The sequence below is a fragment of the Sturnira hondurensis genome, unplaced genomic scaffold (assembly GCF_014824575.4).
Source record: "Sturnira hondurensis isolate 20B ecotype Veracruz unplaced genomic scaffold, ASM1482457v3 Scaffold0010128, whole genome shotgun sequence".
Taxonomy (NCBI): Eukaryota; Metazoa; Chordata; class Mammalia; order Chiroptera; family Phyllostomidae; genus Sturnira; species Sturnira hondurensis.
This window is the reverse complement of record NW_028082759.1, coordinates 14,816,004-14,836,101: the sequence shown is the minus strand read 5'-3', so window position 1 is coordinate 14,836,101 and position 20,098 is coordinate 14,816,004. Positions and strand designations below refer to the sequence as shown.

Genomic DNA, 20,098 nt, shown 5'->3' with positions numbered 1-20,098 from the left:
AAACATAACTGCCTCTACGTTTAGCATAAGAAATATTTGAGGAACAAAGTAAAAACATTTAAATTTTTTTCCTGTTGCTTTCAGTTTTTGTTGATTGAAATGTGTCTTAAAATACATCATTAAACTATAGATGAATCTAAAGAGAAAACATAGTATCCGGTGAGAACTTGAACTTTCTTTGTACTGAGGTGTCTGTTGCTTCTCTCTCAGAACTCAGGTAAAAGGTAGCATGCTCTGTAAACTGTGGCTCGGTGTGCTCACCTGTAAAATGACAGCACTTCCACCGCCTGGCTGAAAGGAAAGAGCTACATCGTGTGTTAGTCTGCTTGGGCTGCCATAACTGTATGCAGCAGGTCCTTGAATAACGCCGTTTTGCTCAATGTTTTCTTATAACACTAATAAGACGCCATAGAACTCCTGTTTGTATCAGTTAGCCTATGGTAAATGTGCATTCCTTATACGTTGTTTTGTTTAAAGTTGCAGAACCTATCGAAATTGTTAAGTGAGGCTTTCCTGTACCATAGGTCATGTGGTTTAAACAACAGAGATTTGTCATACTTCTGGGAGCTACAAAGTCCAAGATCAAGGTTCCAGGTGGTCTGGTGTTTGGTTTTCTTTTCTGGGCTCTCACATGGCTGCCTTCTCCCTGTGTCCTTTCCTCGGTGCTTGGGGGAGAGGAGAAGAGAGGGTTCCCTCCTCCTTCTTACAAAGCCACCAATACTATCAGATGAGGGCCCCACCCTCACGACCTTGTTTCACCTTACGTACTTCCTGAGAGGTTCCCTCTCCAAATCTGTTAACATTGGGGGTTTTTAGGATTTCAGCAGGAGTTTTACAGGGTACATAGTTCGGCCCCTATCATACCATAATATATAAAAGCATTTAAAATTGTACCTGGCCCATAGTAATTCTTGAATGAGTTGAGGTTTTGTGGTAGAGATGATTTTAAACACTTTCCCCCTTTTTTCTCTTCTAGGCGCTGACTTTGGGTTACTTTCAGAAATATTGGGAATGGTCATTTCTACTCTGCAGCCTCTCGAGACTAAAAGCTAAAGAGAATCCTCTGCGGATAAAGGGAAAGCCCTTTGCTGGGCCTTGTGCGTTCGGAGCCGCCTTCCTTTTCCCCGAAGCCAGGAGGCAGGAGTGTGTGTGTGTGACCAGCGCCGCCACCATGAATGTGACAAGTCTGTTCTCCTTCACCAGCCCGGCCGTGAAGAGGCTCCTTGGGTGGAAACAGGGCGACGAAGAGGAAAAGTGGGCGGAGAAGGCGGTGGACGCCCTGGTGAAGAAGCTGAAGAAGAAGAAAGGGGCCATGGAGGAGCTGGAAAAGGCCCTGAGCTGCCCGGGGCAGCCCAGTAACTGCGTGACCATTCCCCGCTCCCTGGATGGCCGGCTGCAGGTGTCCCACCGGAAGGGGCTGCCTCATGTCATTTACTGCCGCGTGTGGCGCTGGCCCGACCTCCAGAGCCACCACGAGCTGAAGCCTCTGGAGTGCTGCGAGTTCCCGTTCGGCTCCAAGCAGAAGGAAGTGTGCATCAACCCTTACCACTATAAGAGGGTGGAGAGCCCTGGTGAGTGAGTCTTCTCTCCTGGCTGCATGTGTAGCAGGTTCATGAGGTTCCAAGTACCCAAGTAATTCCTTTTCTGTGTTTTCAGTTGGGACTTTGATTTTATTTTTTTTGAAGATGTTGTCTATTAATTTTTAGAGAGAGGGGAAGGGAGGGGGGGAGAGAGGGAGAGAAAAGAGAAACATCAGTAGGTGGTTGCCTCCCATGCACTCCCAAATGGGGGCCTGGGTTGTGCGGGCCAGGCCTGTGCCCTGACTGGGGATCGAACTGGTGACCCTTTCCTTTGCAGGCTGCGCTCAACCCAGGGAGCCACAGCAGCCCGGGTTCAGTTGTGACTTTTAAATAATATACGGAGGAAAACATATGTTTGTCGGCCTTGACTGTTTCAGGCACTCTGGCAACTTGGACCTCTCTCCTTGAGTTCTGTAGGAAGAGGGGGATGAAGTTATCATAGTGGTACTAACACCTGGAATTTTAATAAATTCTTTTCTTTCTAAATTCACTTCTTATGTTTCCCATTAGTTCTGCGCATCTCTCGAGGCAAATTTAGCTGTGATAGCTGTGACTTTTTTTTTTTGCAAGGGAAGAAAATTAGCACAGGGAAGCAGCGCAGTGTCGCTGTCCACCCGCTTGAGGGACATGTAGCTCCGGGGCAGCTGTCCGTGACTTGTATCCTCTGTCCCCGAGAGCTGCACCTTCTGTCATCTTCACTGGGATTTTGCTGTGACATACTCTCTAGAGGATGTGAGCGAATTGTGGTCTGCTGCGGAATCATTTGATACTGTTACTTAGACATTTCTAGTTTCTCCACATCTGACCTACCCGTTTTTTTAATAGTAACAGTAATAGACTTCCAGTGACAGGCTACACCATACCGCCTAGAAGTGTTGTAGGCTGTCGCATCTGGGTCTGTGTAGGTTCCCTCTGTTCACACGGTGACAAAACCGCCTCCTGATGCGTTTCTCAGAATGTATCCCCATTAAGGGAGGCCTCAAATTACTTAGGTTCATGCTGTGAAGAATTTCTTTTTTGGCAAATGTGTGGACAGTTAACAGGAAAGAGAAAGTCTGTGCAGCTTCTGAAGACTGTGACCCCACTGACGCTGTAACAGGTGACTGTTTGCTTGCACTTTTAGCAGTAGCCTTTAGAATCAGGGTACTTATTAGTGGTTGGGTGAAAAGTCAGTTTTCTTTTCTTCACCGAAGGAAACACTGACGGCGGTAGAGTCGGTCATCTGACCGTGGTCTGGAGATGGCCGTTCAGTTGCTGTCTGATGCTATTAAAATGCCTTCACGGAGACTTCCTGTCATTTGGCTGGGCTTTTTTTTTTTTATGTTTTTCACATGGGTCTTGAGAATTATCTTCTGGACTTTGAACTTAATCAACTTGAAAGGCCACATTGAACCTGAGCTTGAAATTCTGAGATTTCGGTTTTGATCTTTAAAGTAACACCCTGCAGTTAGCTTCCAGGTGCTTTCATGTTCAGCATAATGGCTCCCAGCTGCTTAAGAACAAAATGCACCTAAAATCCTTTCACCTGTTGACTGAGTTCAAGTTTCTGACTCTGGTTGCTTCAGTCACCATGTAACGCATCACTTGATGAATTGACGAGACGACCTTAAAAAGAAAGTCTTCAAACTGTAGAAATGGAGAGGGAATTGGGGGCAGCCAGGAGCCGAGGTGGCAGCAGGCGAGATCTCGGACCGATGGAAATTTTTGGTCTTGACTGTAATCAGTGTCAAGCTTCTGCTCTTGATGTCATTCTGTAGTTTTGCAAGATGTTGCCGTTGGAAGAAATTGGGTAAGGCGTAGGTAGGACCCCTCTGTGTGATTTCTTACTGCTGTGTGTGAATCTACAATGACCGCAATGTAAAAAATGCTGATTTGGGAAAAAGCTCATTGGGCCCACGACTCCAGCAGTCATGCCCGAGAGGTTCCTCCAGCGGCCCTGGTGCTCGGATGGGCAGCAGAGGGGCTCCCTCTGTGTGCACTTCTCACTGTCACACAGACGAGTAACAAGACGTTGTATGCTCAGGGATCACAACGTAATCAAGGATCGTGAATTAATATTTTTCAAAAACAAATTAGTATCTTTCAAAAGCAAAGATCAGTATCTTTTAACTTTATTTTAATTTTTTTAGAGAAAGGGGAAGGGAAGGAGAAAGAGAGGGAGAGAAACATCGGTGTGTGGCTGCCTTTCACGCACTGCCCCCTGCCCCCTGCCCCGGGGACCTGGCCTGCAATCCAGGCATGTGCCCTGACTGGGAATTGAACCTGTGACCCTTTGGTTCACAGGCTTGCATTCAATCCACGGAGCTCTACCAGCCAGGGCAGTATCTTTAAAAGATGTGTTTCTTTATATTGTGAACATTTTTACTTGGGTGGTGACAGAAATGGCGGCCTCATTCACGCTTTTGTAAGTTATGTTAGTGGACTTGTTTGGAGGGTGGAGATGGGGGAGGTAATGACTTTTGTTGTAAGTTCATCATGGGCGTGATATCGAGGAGTCTCATCCTTGCCGTTGTAAAGCAGAGGCCACAATATGATCACTGCCAGTGTTTTGAAGATTTGGGCTCAGGTAGCAACAATTTTAACTATAAAAGTTAAAATACGGCATTATGACATGCGTGTTGGTCAGGGTTCTCCAGAGGAACAGAATCAACGGGATATAGACAGACACACAGGTGCAGATACAGATAGGCAGGCAGACAGACAGACAGACAGGGAGACAGACAGAGATATCAGAGGAGGCACCTCACGGTCTGCTATCCTAAGGCCGGAGAACCCGGAAAGCTGGTGGCGTAAGTCCCAGGCATCCACGGCTAAGGGCAGGAGAAGATAGATGTCTCAGCTCAAAACAAAAACCCACATCTGACTTTTTGCTCCGTGCAGCTCCCCGGCAGGTCGCGTGATGCCTCCTGCGTTAGTGAGGGCAACCTCCAGGCTCAGCCTACTGATCCAAAGACCCTCACAGACACACCCAGCAGTAATGCTTACCAGCTCTCTGGGCATCCTTCAGCTCAGTCACGTCGACACATAGGATTAACCGTCATTCTGTGTTCATCCACATCTTGAACGAATTCCTCTTGAAACGTGTCTGGAACAAATGCAACTCCTCAGGAACTGAGTCTGCCCAGGAAGGACTGGCATGTGAGTCCAGCCCTGGGCGTCTCAGGGACGCACAGAAGCCTGGACGGAGATGCAGCTCACTCTTACCTAGACGCCTGCATGAGAGTGGCCGCAGAAAAGCTCATTCGGTGCTCACACATGTGCGTGTTGTGGTGCATTCTACATGGTGGTGCAGAGTCTGTTTCACTGTATGAGGATGCAACTCGATTTATAAGAAGACACACAGTACAGTAGGAACTATTACTAATACAGTAGAGCAGGGCCGGCAGATTAAAATGGAAGGTCCAGACGGAGACAAACGGGCGCACATGGAAATACCACACGAATTTACTGTGAGGCAGGCACGCTGCCACGACAGACACTATGCGGTTTCTAGTGCTAGTCTGGAGGGGTTGCTGGTACTTTTGGTGTGGGGTGTTTCCAGAACATTGAATGGAGGTAGAATATTTTAAGAGCTCGGAGAGGTACAAATCTAGGCCTGGGTCCCTTCGGGGTGGGTGGTGGGGAAGAGCCGAGGGGGAAGCCACGGAGCAGAGGCCTCCTCTGGAGAGATGCCTCGGGGCAGGGAGACGTCCCGGCCTGCACAGTCATCCTGCACAGCCCCTCCGGCTCCAGTCTCTGTCCCTGTGGAAGTTCTGTCTTGAAAAAGCAGTTAGTAACTGCTTGTGCTTCTGGCCAAGCTCAGCACACAGCCAACTGGATATGGAGTTCAGACAGTGACCTTCCGTCCTAGATGCTGTGATTGGTGTTTGGCTTGTGTGTGATCATTTTACCGTGGCCACTTACAGTAATGCTAGAGCAGGTGACGTGGTAGAATCACAGGTAGGATTTATCCCCAGCTTTTTTAGTGGATTCCGTATTCTTAAATTGGAGGCGGAATGTGAAGTTGATTCTGATTTATAGGGCATTAAATACGGCACTGCTTAATTGATGAACACGTGGAAGGTTTTAGCATTTACTCCATGTTGCTTTAACAAAAACTACATACATGGAAGCAGACATCTGGACAATTGCATGATTTGCCGTAGGGTCGAATTTTCCGATCGCTATATCTCCTCCAATTTGAAATCTGAAGACTGCACTCTAGGTTATACAAAGTATTGCTTTCCTGACCATTGTCTGCTACTTCCTTCTTTCCCTGGCTGTCTCTACAACATTAGGTGGTCAAGAGACGCTGTTTTCAGATCTCCCTGGGTTATTTCAGGCTGAGCACTCTGCCATCTACCGCAGCTAGTTTAGGAAGGAAGTTTAGGTTCCATCTACCGAAGGAACCCTACCCAGCTCATGTTACAGACAGAACGTGAAAAAGTATGGCTGGTGAGAACAGTGGTGAAAACCGTAGAAAAATGTGTGTCCTAATAAATGAAAGAAGTAACATATACACACTGCTTGCACTTGTGTGAAAGGAAAGAGAAAACCTGGCTGATACTTCCAGGACTGGCTTTGGGTGACGTAATCCTGAGACCTGTGAATTGTGCTTTGTGGCCTGTCTTGCCCACAGGCAGATCACCGTCAGACAGTGACTTCTTGAACGTCTGGGAGTGTTCCCTGTGCTGGGAGTGGAGTCCTAGGGGACTTGCCCCGAGTCGAGTCCCCAACGCCCTCCATTCTTGGCAGACACTTGCAGAAGGGAGAGACGTGGGAGGAAGGGTGGACGTATGTGATCATCGCAGGCTGCTTTACCTCAGTGTCACTTCTAGCCTCCTTGGCACTGGAAAGGCTCAAACGGAAAAATGAGATTTTTTGGCCCTGGAATGTATGTCCACCTCTTGTCTTTTTCCACTTCAAGATGCATACGATCTCTCGAAGGACTCAGCATTGTGTCTCACAGTCATGAACTGGCCGAATCATCGGCTCTCTGCCCTGACATTTGGGGAAACTAGATTAGTAGGGGAAGGAGATGGAGAAGAGAGGATATTTATTTTAAAGAGGGGGGCTAACGGGCTCAGAGGGCCTGAAGCATGGGGGAACCATAAAGCCCACATTTTATCAATTTGCCAGCTTGGCTGGGGGGTAGTGTGGTTCCTAGAAACTGGTCTGAGGGGTAGTTAGAAAAGCTGCAGATGCCTGTTTCCCCTGAGTTTAGTCTGCCAGGGTGTCCCCTGGGTCAGCAGTAGTCTGCCCCGCGCCCCGGGTGTCAGACGGGGAGACGAGGCCGTGGCTTGCGTCTCACCCATTGCACTTCGATCAGTGCCCTGGGCAGGCTTTCTCCATCCCCATGACCTTCAGCCCTGGAGCCTGCCGAGCCGCTCGAGTGCAGACCTGCTTCCCATAAACGACTGCAGCTGATGCGGGTTATGCAACCAGAAGTGACTTCCCTGATAAAAGATCCAGAGTCCGGAAAGAAGCCTGGACTGTGTTTAAATCAAAAGATCTGGGTCAACAGAGGACCCTCCAGCAGTTTTTCCCTGCAGTTCTTTGATTCGTCATTTTTTGCCCTGGAGTCCTTGCAGACCTTACGCTGGACGGTCGGGTGCACGTTCTCCCACGTCGCTGCCTCGGCTCTGAGACAGCTCTCCGGGAGGTGCTGCCGTTCTTAGTTCTTCGCTCTTTCACATGAAAAAGCTTCTCTGGTCTAACCAGTGGTCTGGCGTATTCAGTCACACAACCGTCACCTGGCCACCTGCCTGCTTCCCTGTCTGGACTCTTCAGTCACGGTCAGGCAGGAGGAGAGTCTATGATTTTTATAAATGATATTCAGGCAGCTGCTTGTAAACGAAAAGTAAACATGTATGTGACAACCAAGTGGGATTGCCTGGTCTGGTTTTTTCCTTTATGTTTCCCTGTAATTTTCCCAAATTATATCTAACTAGCTGGGTAGCAGATTTAGCAGTTTTTTGTTTTTTGTGTTTTGCTTTCCTGTGACTGTATCTTTCTTTGAGCATCTAAGTAAATTTATCCAGGCTATACTCGTATACTAGACAGGTATTTAAGGAAGTAAATGCTTTTGAAATAGATAACCTGTAAGTTTTAAACAGGAAAAAGAACTAATTTTAAAATGAGTTGTTTTTTTTTTAAAAAACAAAAACTAGCGGAAGCGTGTTTGTTGTTACGGACACGGGCATCAGCTTGAAGGGGCTGCCCCTGGCTCACTCATATGATCTGATCAACAAAATGAGAACAGAAATGAATTACAAACCGTTGCAGGGTCACAACAAGAGTCCATGCTGATAATAGATAATCGGTGGGGGCGGCGATCTTGCTCACAGCAGAATGCTGGCTGCCAGCTGGTAAATGTGGAGTTTTTAGGAAATTCAGGACAAATAAAATCATTTAAAAGAGATATCTGTTTCTCTCTAGTTGTAAGGTTAAAATACGGTCAGGGAGAATCTCAGAGCGGAGGGCCTGGGTTAAAACTTTGGCCCTTGGTATCTTTGACCTTTGGCCAATTTCTTGTCCTTCTTGGGTTTGTGTTTGCTAACCTGTGACCTGGGAGTAAACATATGTCCTGTCCAGAGTGGTGGGAGGCATTAAATTAAATAATGCATGTGAAAAGGCTTTATGCATTCTTGAAACACAACGTGGCCCAAACAGTAAAATGAGAAATGTACCTTCCATGCACATCTTCAGATAAAAACAAAATTTGCAATGTTTAGTAAGTTTTCACTCTAGAAATCATCAGAAAACTAAGCATAGCTACAACAAAAACAATAGTAATGATACAAATTAAAACAGCAACTTTGTATGCTTAACTGTGTGCGGGGGCACTGTGCTTACGTGCTTACCACTCTCCATGTGCTCTCATTTAGTCCTGAGCATGACTGGGAGAAAGAGGTGAGCTCACGGGACCACTGAGATGCAGCTGAGCTGTTGCATAGCTTGTAACAGGAGAGCCAGAATTCAAATTCAAGTCCAGTTTCAAAATCCAGGTGCCTAACCCTGGCCCCGTGCCTCTTCCCAAATAAGCAGCTCCCCCCGCCCCTCAATCAGTTTTTCCTCTTTCACCAAGGGGGAGGGTCTCCACAGATTTCAGTAGCAGAGCCCGTGCTCTGAAACACATGAATTTGGGGTTGATCCTGGTAAATTGAGAGGGTCCACACCTGGGCTTCCAGTTTTTATGGAGGCTTTATTTCATTATCGATAACTCGTATCTATTTAATACATGGGATATATTTTCGGAATCAGATTTGAACTCAGAGTGGGAACTGCTTCCATTCAGCTGCAGTTGGAAATTAAGCCATGCTGCCTGGTGGGACCCCTGGGGGGTGGCCATTGCCTGTATTGGTGGTGTCTGGGGCACCCCAGACCTGCCAGCCAGCGTTAGGAACTCTCTCTCTGTGCTTACCGTAGCCTAGGAAGCTGGGCATCACTGGGAGAGATGCCGTGGCCCAGCGGTCAGATAAGCACCTAGGTCAGTGAAGCAGACTGCCTGGGTTTGAGTCCTGGTTACATACACAGCAGCAAGGCTCTTCGTCTGTATGCCTGGACCCCCACTGTTACCAAGTGGGGTCACGACAGTGCTTCGGTGAAAGGGATGATCACTGGAAATTTGACTTAAGGTGAGGGAATTGAAGTTCAGGTTCCATGGCCAGTTACAGATCCATAGGTCGAGAAGCCTATCGCTGGGTTACCAGCAAAGCAGGAATCCCGCATCCTTCTCACCCCGACACCGGAGGCTCTGAGCTGCCATGTCCCGGCTGAGGTACAACAGTCTGCCTTTTTAAACAGGTGTCTTGCTGATTCAGATACAGCGAGTCTGCGCACTGTGTTTTGAAACTAGTCTGTATAGAGTGAGGAAGTGCATACCAACTTGCAGAGTCTTATAAGTTGCTCTCGAAGTAAATGTAATGGCTTTTTTAAAGCTTTAGGATACTGTTACTGGATTCAGTTCATGTCTCTTGCTTATATTCAAATTGTGTTCTCATCCTTGTCTTCTGTTAATGTGTTTGTGCCCAAGAGTGATGTGTCCCTAGAAAAAATACTGCGGTTGCTACCTTTAGGTAAAACTATCTTAACTGTAAAAAAATATACCCCCCCCCAAATAAAACAACAAAAAAAATGGAAAAGAACTTTAAAACAGTTTCCACAGCCTTTTCCAGCTTTGTAGTACTCAGCAGCATAGTCTGGTGGTTATGACCTTGATTGAGACCCTGGCCCACAGTGTAGCCGCTGTGTAACCTGGGGTGTGTTACTGAGCTGGGCCGAGTCTGCGCCCCCATCCGTCGGGAGCATCCAGGCGTCTGTGGTGGACTCCACAGGGGTCAGGATGGTGGCTGTCCTGCTGCCCTCTGCACCACAGTGCCCTCGCGGAGCTTGCCCCGTGGTCAGTGTCCGTGGGTGGACGTGGAGTGCTCAGGGAACGTTAGCCAATAGCCTTTCAGACCCTCCCCACCATCGCCTCTCCACCAGGAAGCTGACAAAAAGACAAAGTGACACCACTGGTGGATTTGGGGGTCATGTATCTATACAGTTTTTAATTTAACCTCCATCGAAGGTTCTGAGAATCCTTTGTCGTATAAAGCTTTTCTGACATGTCCTGAGATAGGAATTTTATTTCGTAAATGCCTGTACTACTCATTTTTAAGTGGTCTTGTCCTCTCCACCACTTTCTACTTGGAACGTTTCTCTTTAGATCTCTGGACACACACGATCCAGGGCCATCTGTCTAGTACAGGTATCACACTGGGCACAGCTGCCGTGGCAGCTTGGCCGCCCCTCCCCCCTTCAGCCTGTCTGCACAGGAGCTGGACCTTCAGCCCTGCAGCTGGACTGGCTCTCGGCCGTTCTCGATTAGCCCTGGGCCACCTTCCCACTCTTGGGTGACCTCGGCGACGTGCCCTGAGAGCCAGTGGAGAGAAGTCTGGCACTGAACTTGGTGCAGAGTCAGGCTGCACGTGTACGTATGTGCATGATGATAAGGCAGCCGTACCGTCAGTTGGGAGATCTGTACACGTGAGAGCAGGAGGGCCCCCTGGAGTCCCTTGGTTTTTGTGTGAGGAAATTGAGACTCTTGAGAAGTTGTGATTTGCTCAAAGTCACAAAAGTAGTTTTTATTACAGCCAGGGCCGGGATATGGGGTTCTTGACTTCCTCCTTTACCTAAATGCCTCTTCCAAGTCTTCAGAAAGAAAAAGCATTCATGAACCACTAGCTTTTTCCCATGATGTCTGTGTCAACAAACACAGGCAGGGGCCTGTCAGCTTGGCTATAGAACTCTCTTCTGTGTTTAAAAAAAAAAGCTTGTCCACAAACACTGGTGGGTCACAACCCAGGTGGGGGGACTTGTGAGCCTCAGTCTAGCTATGAGATGACTTTACCACTGACAGGGCGGCGATTGAATTTCAAGCAGTTCTTCCAAATCTTGCAAAAGCTCTGGACCTGGAGGGGCCCAGCCCCGTAGTCCAGTGCCCGCTGTCTCTCTTTCATCCCCACCCTGGTGCCCTGGCAACTCGGAGAAGCCGAGTCGTGCTGCAGAATCACAAATGTGTCCTGACACTTCTGGAAACGAAAGTATCTCCTGAAACTGACTTTGGGGTTTTTTTTCCTAACCAAAGAGGGATTTTATTTCTATTAACTGAAAGAGATGCATAAAGACTTTGAAAAGCCGGGGTGCCTCACTGAGAAAAGGCGGAAACCTGACTTTTTTCTCCCCCTGGGAGGTCAGAAAAGGAAGGGAAGAACACTTTTCCTCCTTTTAAAGACTTACAGCAGTGTGAGGTTTTCCAAGTGACAGGAGGGGGGTGCGCTGAAATCCCCAGGGGAAGACTTTTTTTTTTTTTGCAGAATAACATCTGAGGAGGTGGTGGGGAGCTAGCCTAGGGTTTACCAGGGATAGAAGTCCTAGAACACAGGGGCGATGTGCGCAGTCTGATTTTTAAGTGATTTGAATCAAAAAGAAACTTCTGGGTGTAGAGGAAGGGTTTCCAGATTGGCCTCCTCTCTCAGAGCAGGTTCTTTTTGTTCAGATGAGCCAGCAGGAGCAGCCCTGAAAGGGAAGCCACCGCACACGATCTCGACGCGGCCCGGTAGGAGGGTCCCCTCCAGCGGCTGAGGCACACAGGCCCCAGGGGGGCCTCGCCCGTGGTTCTGCTTCTGTAAAAGAGAAGCAGGCCTGAAACGTGGAAATAAAGGGTGAAGAGGAAGATGTTCCTCACCCTCTCTTCCTCCCTGTTTCTGACCTGAGTCAGGCGTAGAGCTCACACTCCTTGTTCTTTTCTTTTTAATAGTTATTACAGTATCATCAGCTGTATCCCCTATGCTGTACCGGGCAGGCCCTTGCCTGTGTTTGTGGACACAGATGTATTGGAAAACAGCTGGCTTCCACCCCATGGTACCCAAATCCTCGTTCTTTGAGCTAAGTGATGATGCCCCGCCCCCCCAATAAATAAGAATTAGACCTAGGTGTGTTTAAACATGGATACCTGGTCTGAACGTTTGTTCTTTCCTTGTCCACCAATAGAAAACAGGTATCTTATTTATCTCTTGCCTGAAATATTGCTGATGCGAAAGGGACAAGAACTGGGGGTGGAGAGAAATGCCCTAGAGAGCAGCAGCGTGGCCCTATAGGGTCCCATGCAGGTGAGGAGGCCTGGCTCTTGTGAATATTTTAGAGCAGCTGGTGCGTGTGGGCTTAGCCCTGCCTAACCAGCTTCCATGTGTCTCTTCCACGTGAATGCCTCTCTGTAGAGCTAGCGGCTGCCCCAGGCCCATCTCTTTCCTCCTCTGAGATTCGTTAGTTACGATTCATTGTTGGGATCGCCATATAACTAACTGTTCAAACCAGGACACTGTTGAGCGTGACAAGGGCCACCTATTAATAATTCCGTCAGACAACAGGTACACCTTGGGACTGTCCCGGGCAAGCCGGGGCGCATTGACACCCTGCCTACAAGTTATAAGTCGAACGACACAAATCAGATTGGATCGTGATTCATTTATTATGCATGATCAGGGAGTTAGGTACTTCTTATAACTGAACTTACTAGAGTTTTCTCCTTTAATTTGAGGGACCTTAACTGCTGTTTGTCCAGAGACATTCTGGGATTTGTTCTATTCACCCATCTCTTGAGCAAGCTACACGGAACATCATCTAACATTCCTAGAGACTTGGGGTCTTTGAGGCAATGGCGCATACAGTCGAGCAGTGTGCATTGCCTCCCCAACTCCGGGTCCTTTCTCTGTGACTTGAGGCAGGTCACCCCTCCGCACTCTTACTTGCAAAGTGGTGTAATGTGTTAAGCATGGTTCCAGGCTTATAGTAAATATTTGTGCTGGTGGTCGTGTTGATGGGGGTTTGTGGAATACAGCGATCAGCCAAAATCAACTTGGTATGCGTTCCATTGCTTCCACGTAAATCCTAGTTCTAAGGTTTAGTTTGATACCGACCTCCCTCCTTGCTGTTACCAGCGACTTTTTTTTCTGTAGTTTTCTAACAAGTTATTCTAAACAACTGGTTAGAATGGTGACACCGAACAAATAGGAAACCACCCCAACCACACTGCGCCGCACTCTGTGCCCAAAGCCAGGTAACATGGAACATCTTCCTGGCATGTCACTCCTCCTTGATTGTAAGTTATTTACAATCATTTTAAGTTGATGTACACTTACTTTGGTGGAAAATGTTGAGAAATACTGGGGAAACGTCTCTCAGAAAGACTGTGCATCTTGCTGTTGCTTATTAACTTCCAACGGCTCCTACCAAACATTGTGTTTCTTAATGTTATCGCCACTTCAGCGTGAGGCTGTCCACAGATCTTCACTGCCGGCGGAGTTCGCTGCAAGTGCGGACGCGTCTGTGGTGGTGGTGGGCTGGAACCCCTTCCTGGGTGGGGGTTCCGAGTCAGGGGGGACGTTTTAGAGCCCCCACGGCGGAGGCAGTAGGACAAGACCATTCTCCTTGGGAACGAATGTACTGTTGAGAGCTCAGACTAGTAATTCCCAAACCCTGGAGATGGGATTGGAAAAGGAATAGAGAATAGAAACTTTTAGCAGTTTTAAAAAGTTAGTAAAGGGGCCATTTAAAATGGCCCCTTTATATTTGTTTTTGATCATTTTTCTGAGGAATGATTGACATAGAATGAACTGTATCTGTTTCAAATGTCCCATGTGGCTAGTTTTGATGTATACCTCTGAAAACATCACCGTAACCAAGACAGTGGACCCAACTCGTCCCCGACCAAAGTTCACCCCCGCACCACCACAGTCTCCCTTCTCCAGCCACAGCCCCCTCCCCAGGCAACTGCTCACCTGCTTCCTTTCACCGTGGGTCGGTCTGCGTGTGCAGGAGGTCGTACACTTGCATTCTTCGCCAGCCTTCTCTCAGCCTGTTACTTTCAGCTTCATTCACGTTGTGTGAATCAGTATTTCATCCCTGCTGGTTGCTAAGTAGCAACACTCTTACAGCTGGATACACACACACACACAAACCCCCTCAGTCCTCAAATCAGCTGGGTCGTGGGGCAACAGTGGAGGCATTCTCGCCACGGTTAAGAATAAGTCAAGGAAGTTAACTCTCACTGCTTTTCAGCATTATATTGGCACTGTTAGCCAGTGCAATCAGACAGGAGGGAATAACTGAAAGGGGAAATTAAAACTATGTTTGTTGGTGACGTGATCATTTATCAGGAGAACTCTATAATGAATCAATGATAACTCTAACTCAGATGACAGAAGAAGTCACCCAGGTAGTAGGATATAAAAATAGCATAGGAATATCAATATCATATATATATATATATATATATATATATATATATATATATATGTAAAGTCTATTACTACCAGTTAGATAATGGAAGAGATAGTGGAAGAGAAAATCCCACTTAAAATAGCAACAGAAAAGATTAAATATTTAAAAATACATTTTAATAAGAAACTGTAAACCTTTATGCAGTATCATAGATCGAATAGTGTGTGACCCTCCCCCAAAATTTGATATATTGAAGCCCCAATTGTAAGAACCTCAGACTGTGACTGTGTTTGGAGACAAGGCCTTTAAAAGATGACAACAGGCCATTGGAGTGTGCCCTAACTCAGTCTGACTGGTGTCCTTATATGAATAGGGGACGAGGACATGCAGAGAGACACTAGGCGGGAAAGATATGTGAGGACACAGCAAGAAAGTGGTCATCTGGAAGCCAAGAGAAGAGGCCTCTGGAGAAACCTTGATCTTGGAGTTTCAGCCTCCGGAACTTAAGAGTACACGCACTTCCGTGGTTGAAACCCCCAGAGGTGGCATTTTGTTATGGCAGCCCCAGCAAACTCATACAGCCCATAGCCACGGCTGCTCCTGAAATACACACAAGCAGACTTCAGCCCTCCCTAGTTCTTGAGTAGGAAACCTCAACATAAGGTATTAATTCTTACTAAGTCTGTGTATAAGTGTAGTGTCCCCATTAGAGTGCTAATAATACCTTTTTTCCTGGAGGTAAACAGGGTGATAAGTGGAGTTGGTATGGAGAAATAAGCGTGCAGCATTGAAAAGGAAGGACTGTGAGAAGGGGCGAGCCCTGTCTGTATTAAAACGTACTATAAGGCTTCTATAATTAAAGCAGAGCGCTCCTGGGGCGCAGGCTAGAATAGAATGGAATGGAATGCCTAAAAATAGAACCTAACACGTAGGGAACTTTATGAGAAAGGTGGTGGCCCCGATCGCTGAGACAAAGCTGGGCTTTTTAAATGGTGTTGGGGCAACTGTCAAAGCATTTGAGAAAAAGATGAAATTAGATCCGGGCCTCCTGCTATAAATAAAGCTGAAGTCCAAATGGATCAGAGATCTAAGGAAAATGAGAAACTTTAGATGCACTCCCAAGAATAATAGCTGGGTTGAATTCCTCCTTATAATCTGGGTGTAGGAGAAAGCTTTCTATGAATCAAAATCCCTTCACAATAAACGAAAATATTGATACATTTGACAACCAAAACATAAACTTTTGCAATAAGCAAACTCAAGACAGATTGTGATAAAATATCTGTAACATACAAATAATAGCATGAGTTAATATCTCTAATATACATTTTTAAATGAAAAAATGGAAAGACCAAATATGGGCAGAAGACACAAGCAGACAGTTCACGCACACGGGCAACAAAGACATTAAAATGTCCTTCAAAATACATGAAAAGACAATTCACTTTCATCATATTAAGATAAATGTAAATTAAAACGGCACCAAAGCACCATTCCTTGCCTATCAGAATGCCCCCAAGTACCAAAAGCTTGACAAAATAGTCTGTTCTGGAAGCTGCAGGCAAGTCACTCTCAGATGTTGCTGGTGGCAGCACAAAATGGCACAGCCCGAGTGAGGGGTACTCAACAATAAGATGATGATGCCTGTGTGTACCCTTTCCCCCAGTACTTCCACTTCTAGGCGTTTATTCTGGAAATACACCTTTCACAGAACAGTTTCTATGACTGGGTTATTCACTGCAGTGTTATGTGTGATGGTAAAATACTGTGAACTGCCCGAAAGCCCAGACATGAGAGATTGGTTGAATAAACTATGATGCCGTTAGCTGTAAAGACACATGAGGAAGATCTGTATAAACTAAAGTGCTGTTAATTCTAGGGTAGAGTGAAAAAAGCCAAGGGAAAAGAGAGAGAGAGAGAGAGTGTGTGTGTGTGTGTGTGTGTGTATTTTTAAATAATGAAAATGAAATAAGGAAGTGTGTGTGTTTTTTCAAGAAGAAGCAGGAAGGATAAGCTGGAAAAAATGAGTCGATTCTCCTCTGAGGAGGTTAGTGAGGGCTGAGTGCGTTGTAATGTGCACCTATAGTAAGATGCTCCACAACACTGGTGAGCCTCACAGACATTGAACAGAGAAGCCAGACATGGGTCTGGACAACCCCGTTTAAATGGAGATGCATGCGCCTTAGTACCCGTGTGGCATATATACCTCAGTACATCCTGGAGTTTACTAAACGACACCTGTACCTGTGTCAGCAGTGGCAAACTTGTATCGATAGTCAGAGCTGAGTAGGCGTGGCTGGTGGCTCCCTTCTCCCGGGTCATTGGCTGAAGCGGTTGACCTCACCTGAAATGTCCACCGAAGGCAGCACTGTGCCCGAGAGCCAGACCCTACACGCCACACGGCAGAGTCACTGTAGGGGCACCGCAGAGCGCCAGCTCCGGTGCCAGCCGCCTGCTGCCGTGGGGAGAGGTAGACCCCCACGTCTAAAACTCTTAGCAGGAGCCGCTAAAAATGGGATACGGTGAGGGGAGAGAGGGTGACTCTGTGTGTGTGTGTGTGTGTGTGTGTGTGTGTGTTGGAGGGTCCAGGTTCCTCTGAAGGGTTGAGATAGGGGATTGATTTAAACTACTGTGTGGTGCTGTCTTTGGGGGCGGGGGTACAGAGGCCGATATTTGCCCCCTTTTGAAGATACCAATCAGCCTTCAGGCTGTGTGGCTAGATGACCAAAAATGGCAAGTTGGAAAGTGGTAACCACCTCAGCCAAAAGAAAAGGAGAATGTTTGGTTGCAGAAGTAATTTAAAGGCATCGAACTGTTTCATAGCATGAGTTTGTTTTGGAGTATAGATTTCTGGTGGCCTTAGGGGCGGCCGCTTATGCCTGTCGGGAATTTTTTTGTTCAGCAAACGAAGCAGTTTACGTTTCAGGTGGCTCTTGAAAAGTAGAAGGAGCAGTTGTTCTTTTGATGACTTGGTTTGGGCAGATTCCATCACTGTGCTAACAAGAAAATGCATTTAGTTATTATACTAAAAAGATTTATTTCTGCAGAGTCAGATAGTAGGGAAGTCATATTACTACAGGATTATGTAAAGTTTCAGTTATAGCATATGAGAAAGTTTAATATCTTCAAAAACCTATTTTTACTTAAACATTTTTCAGCTCAAGAGTAAGTGATAATCCAAGTGGTAAGAGCACCTTTTCCTGTAGAAATGTTAGAAGCTGTGGATAAATTCCCTGGAAAGTACTAAAAAAGTCTCCTTAATTCCTAATGCCACTGAATATTGTTTCACGGGGAAAATAAATTCTGAATCCTAACTCCCAGCAACAATAACAGATTTTAAATCTCTTCCTCTCTCCTCCCATGCAGTTGGCCATATGGGTTGTTTGAGTCTTTCTGGCCAAGGCCACAGGAGCAGTAGGGATCCCAAGGGCCCTTGGTCTTGGGGAGGCCACCAAGGGACCCTGGCAGGAGGTGCAAGACCTAACCCTGGTGGGGGCTCCCAGAGCCAGCTCTCCCCTTGATTCTCTTTGCATTGACAGTGGCTTTGCCTCTGGAGGTTTCCGACCATGCTAATCATTAACTCCTTAGGTTCCTAACACGTAGAGCTTTTAGGAATGGCTTGAGTTGTTTTCTTTCCTTCTTTACTGCTATAAGTAAACATGTTTGGCCTTAAGTATTTGCTTGGCAAGATGCAGATTGTATGACCTATTCCTTTTTTTTTGTTTTTTGTTTTTAAACCTATTCAGATAGCGATAAGGATCCTGGAAAGTGGGTAAATACATTAAGGTCCTTCAAGAAAGGATGTTCGTAAGGTACAGTCACACACCACCGAACAACTTTTTGGTCAAGGTCCCGTGAGATTGTAATGGAGATAGCAGGTTCCTGTCGCCTAGTAATGTCCCAGCAGCCTTGGCGTCGCAGTGACACATGGCTCACGTGTTCGTGCTGACGCTGGGGCAGGCGGGCCTGCCGTGCCTCCAGCCAGGTGAAGCACGGCCCGTGCAGGGGCAGAGGTGGCTGTCCTGTGTGGGTCTGTGCAGGTGTGCTCCGCTGTCCCCACAGCCTCGAAGTGGCCTAACTGTGTGTTTCTTAGAATTGTCCCTGCCGTGAAGCTCCCGTGACTCTATGACTGCTAGCACGCAGCATAAAGTCTGCCCCACGACACGTCCTGTCTTTTCTAATTTGCCGCCTGCACTGGCATTGGACTTTATACTGTTTGCTGTATCTACCCTCTCAACTTTATTCACTATGCTTCCTTTTGGTTTAAAGTGAGTTGTGTCAATTTAAAACGTTTACAGTGGAGAATTCATTATCATTCAATAAGCATTATTAACTCTGAAATGTAAAATCTTAGCCAGGGCTGTACAGTGGACATGTAAGCAATGATGTATGTCCTTAATTGTGCTTTGGTTTCTAGTAAATGAAAAAATTAGGACTAGAGGAGCTGTAACATTTCATCCTAAAAGATGTGCTCGGCAGACTCTGCCCGGGCAGAGTGTTGGTGCCCCTCCTCTCGGCCCAGGGCACCGGTGTTTCTGAAGAGACTGTGTTTCCCACTGCATCCGTTCCTGAGTGAAAAGCAGCTTTTCATTTGAGTGGTGCTTTTGAGTTGGCCGTAGGGCAGGGTTCCGAGAACTTGTTACTTACAACATATGTTTCAGCTTTATTGTGACCTCGATCATAGATTTTCATCATTCTCACTTTTGTCTTTCTCCCTTTTCTTTTTTTCCAGTTCTTCCTCCAGTGCTGGTTCCAAGACACAGTGAATATAACCCGCAGCACAGCCTCTTAGCTCAGTTCCGCAACTTGGGGCAAAACGAGCCTCACATGCCACTCAACGCCACTTTCCCGGACTCCTTCCAGCAGCCCAACAGCCACCCGTTCCCTCACTCCCCGAGCAGCAGCTACCCGAACTCTCCCGGCAGCAGCAGCAGCACCTACCCGCACTCTCCGACCAGCTCAGACCCGGGAAGCCCTTTTCAGATGCCAGGTCAGTTGAGATGCAGGATGATGTTCTTCGGGCCAGTCAGGCGGCGTCACCACGCCTGGACGGGGAGCCCTTCCGCTTTGGTGCAGGGCGCCGTGGGCCAGGTCTCAGGACTCGGCTGTGGGGGAAAGGAGACCCCGTAGCTAAGTAATAAGCATGTATCTCGTTTTACTCGTTAGGCACAGATGCTTGAATAAGTTTTTATGTTTTGTTTTGAAGGGTTTGGAAACAGCTGCATCCTTCTGGAAGTGGCATCGTTGTTACGGTCTTTGCTCTTGATAAAAGAGAAAGAAAAAGAGTGTGTTGCACACATTTGCTTTAGGAGAAACATACGCTGGGTCAACATCATTTCATACACGGAAAAAAAAACCTGCTATAAGTGCAACCTCAGAAAAGATATTTCCTAAGGGATCACAGTCCCCTACTTCATTAAATTTGTGTAAGCGGTGATGTAATCCCAAGAAACATATACTTTAACAACAAAGGGATTGCAACAGAAGTACTGGAAACCATCTGCTTGTTTAACTTAGCAAAGACAGAAAACAATTACCCTCCTTTTTTAGACTTAACGGATGGTGTAATATTTATCAGAATAAATGATTAATTAGGACATTTTGTTTTTCAAGTTAATAGGTCGATAAGCAAGCGCCTCAGAGAACAGAATTGATTAGCACCAAATTTCTTGCCAGTAGACCTCCAGAAACACACCCTGAATAAAGGTGTACTTGACATTTATATACTTCACCTCTGTAAATGAGCAGCCAAGCATGCTTATTGGGCCGCTGAA

At 46.7% G+C, this 20,098-nt stretch overlaps 1 protein-coding gene across 3 annotated transcripts in view; it reads left to right on the top strand.

The window, feature by feature from the left end:
* SMAD1 (SMAD family member 1) overlaps nucleotides 1–20,098 on the top strand; it is a 61,205-nt gene that overhangs the window by 26,491 nt on the left and 14,616 nt on the right. For all 3 annotated transcript variants that reach the window (XM_037058455.1, XM_037058456.1, XM_037058457.1), the window contains exons 2-3: nucleotides 977–1,571; nucleotides 19,057–19,314. In XM_037058455.1, coding sequence (XP_036914350.1) covers nucleotides 1,172–1,571; nucleotides 19,057–19,314 — 658 coding nt within the window. In that variant the 5' untranslated portion in view covers nucleotides 977–1,171. The remainder of the gene's footprint in view (nucleotides 1–976; nucleotides 1,572–19,056; nucleotides 19,315–20,098) is intronic.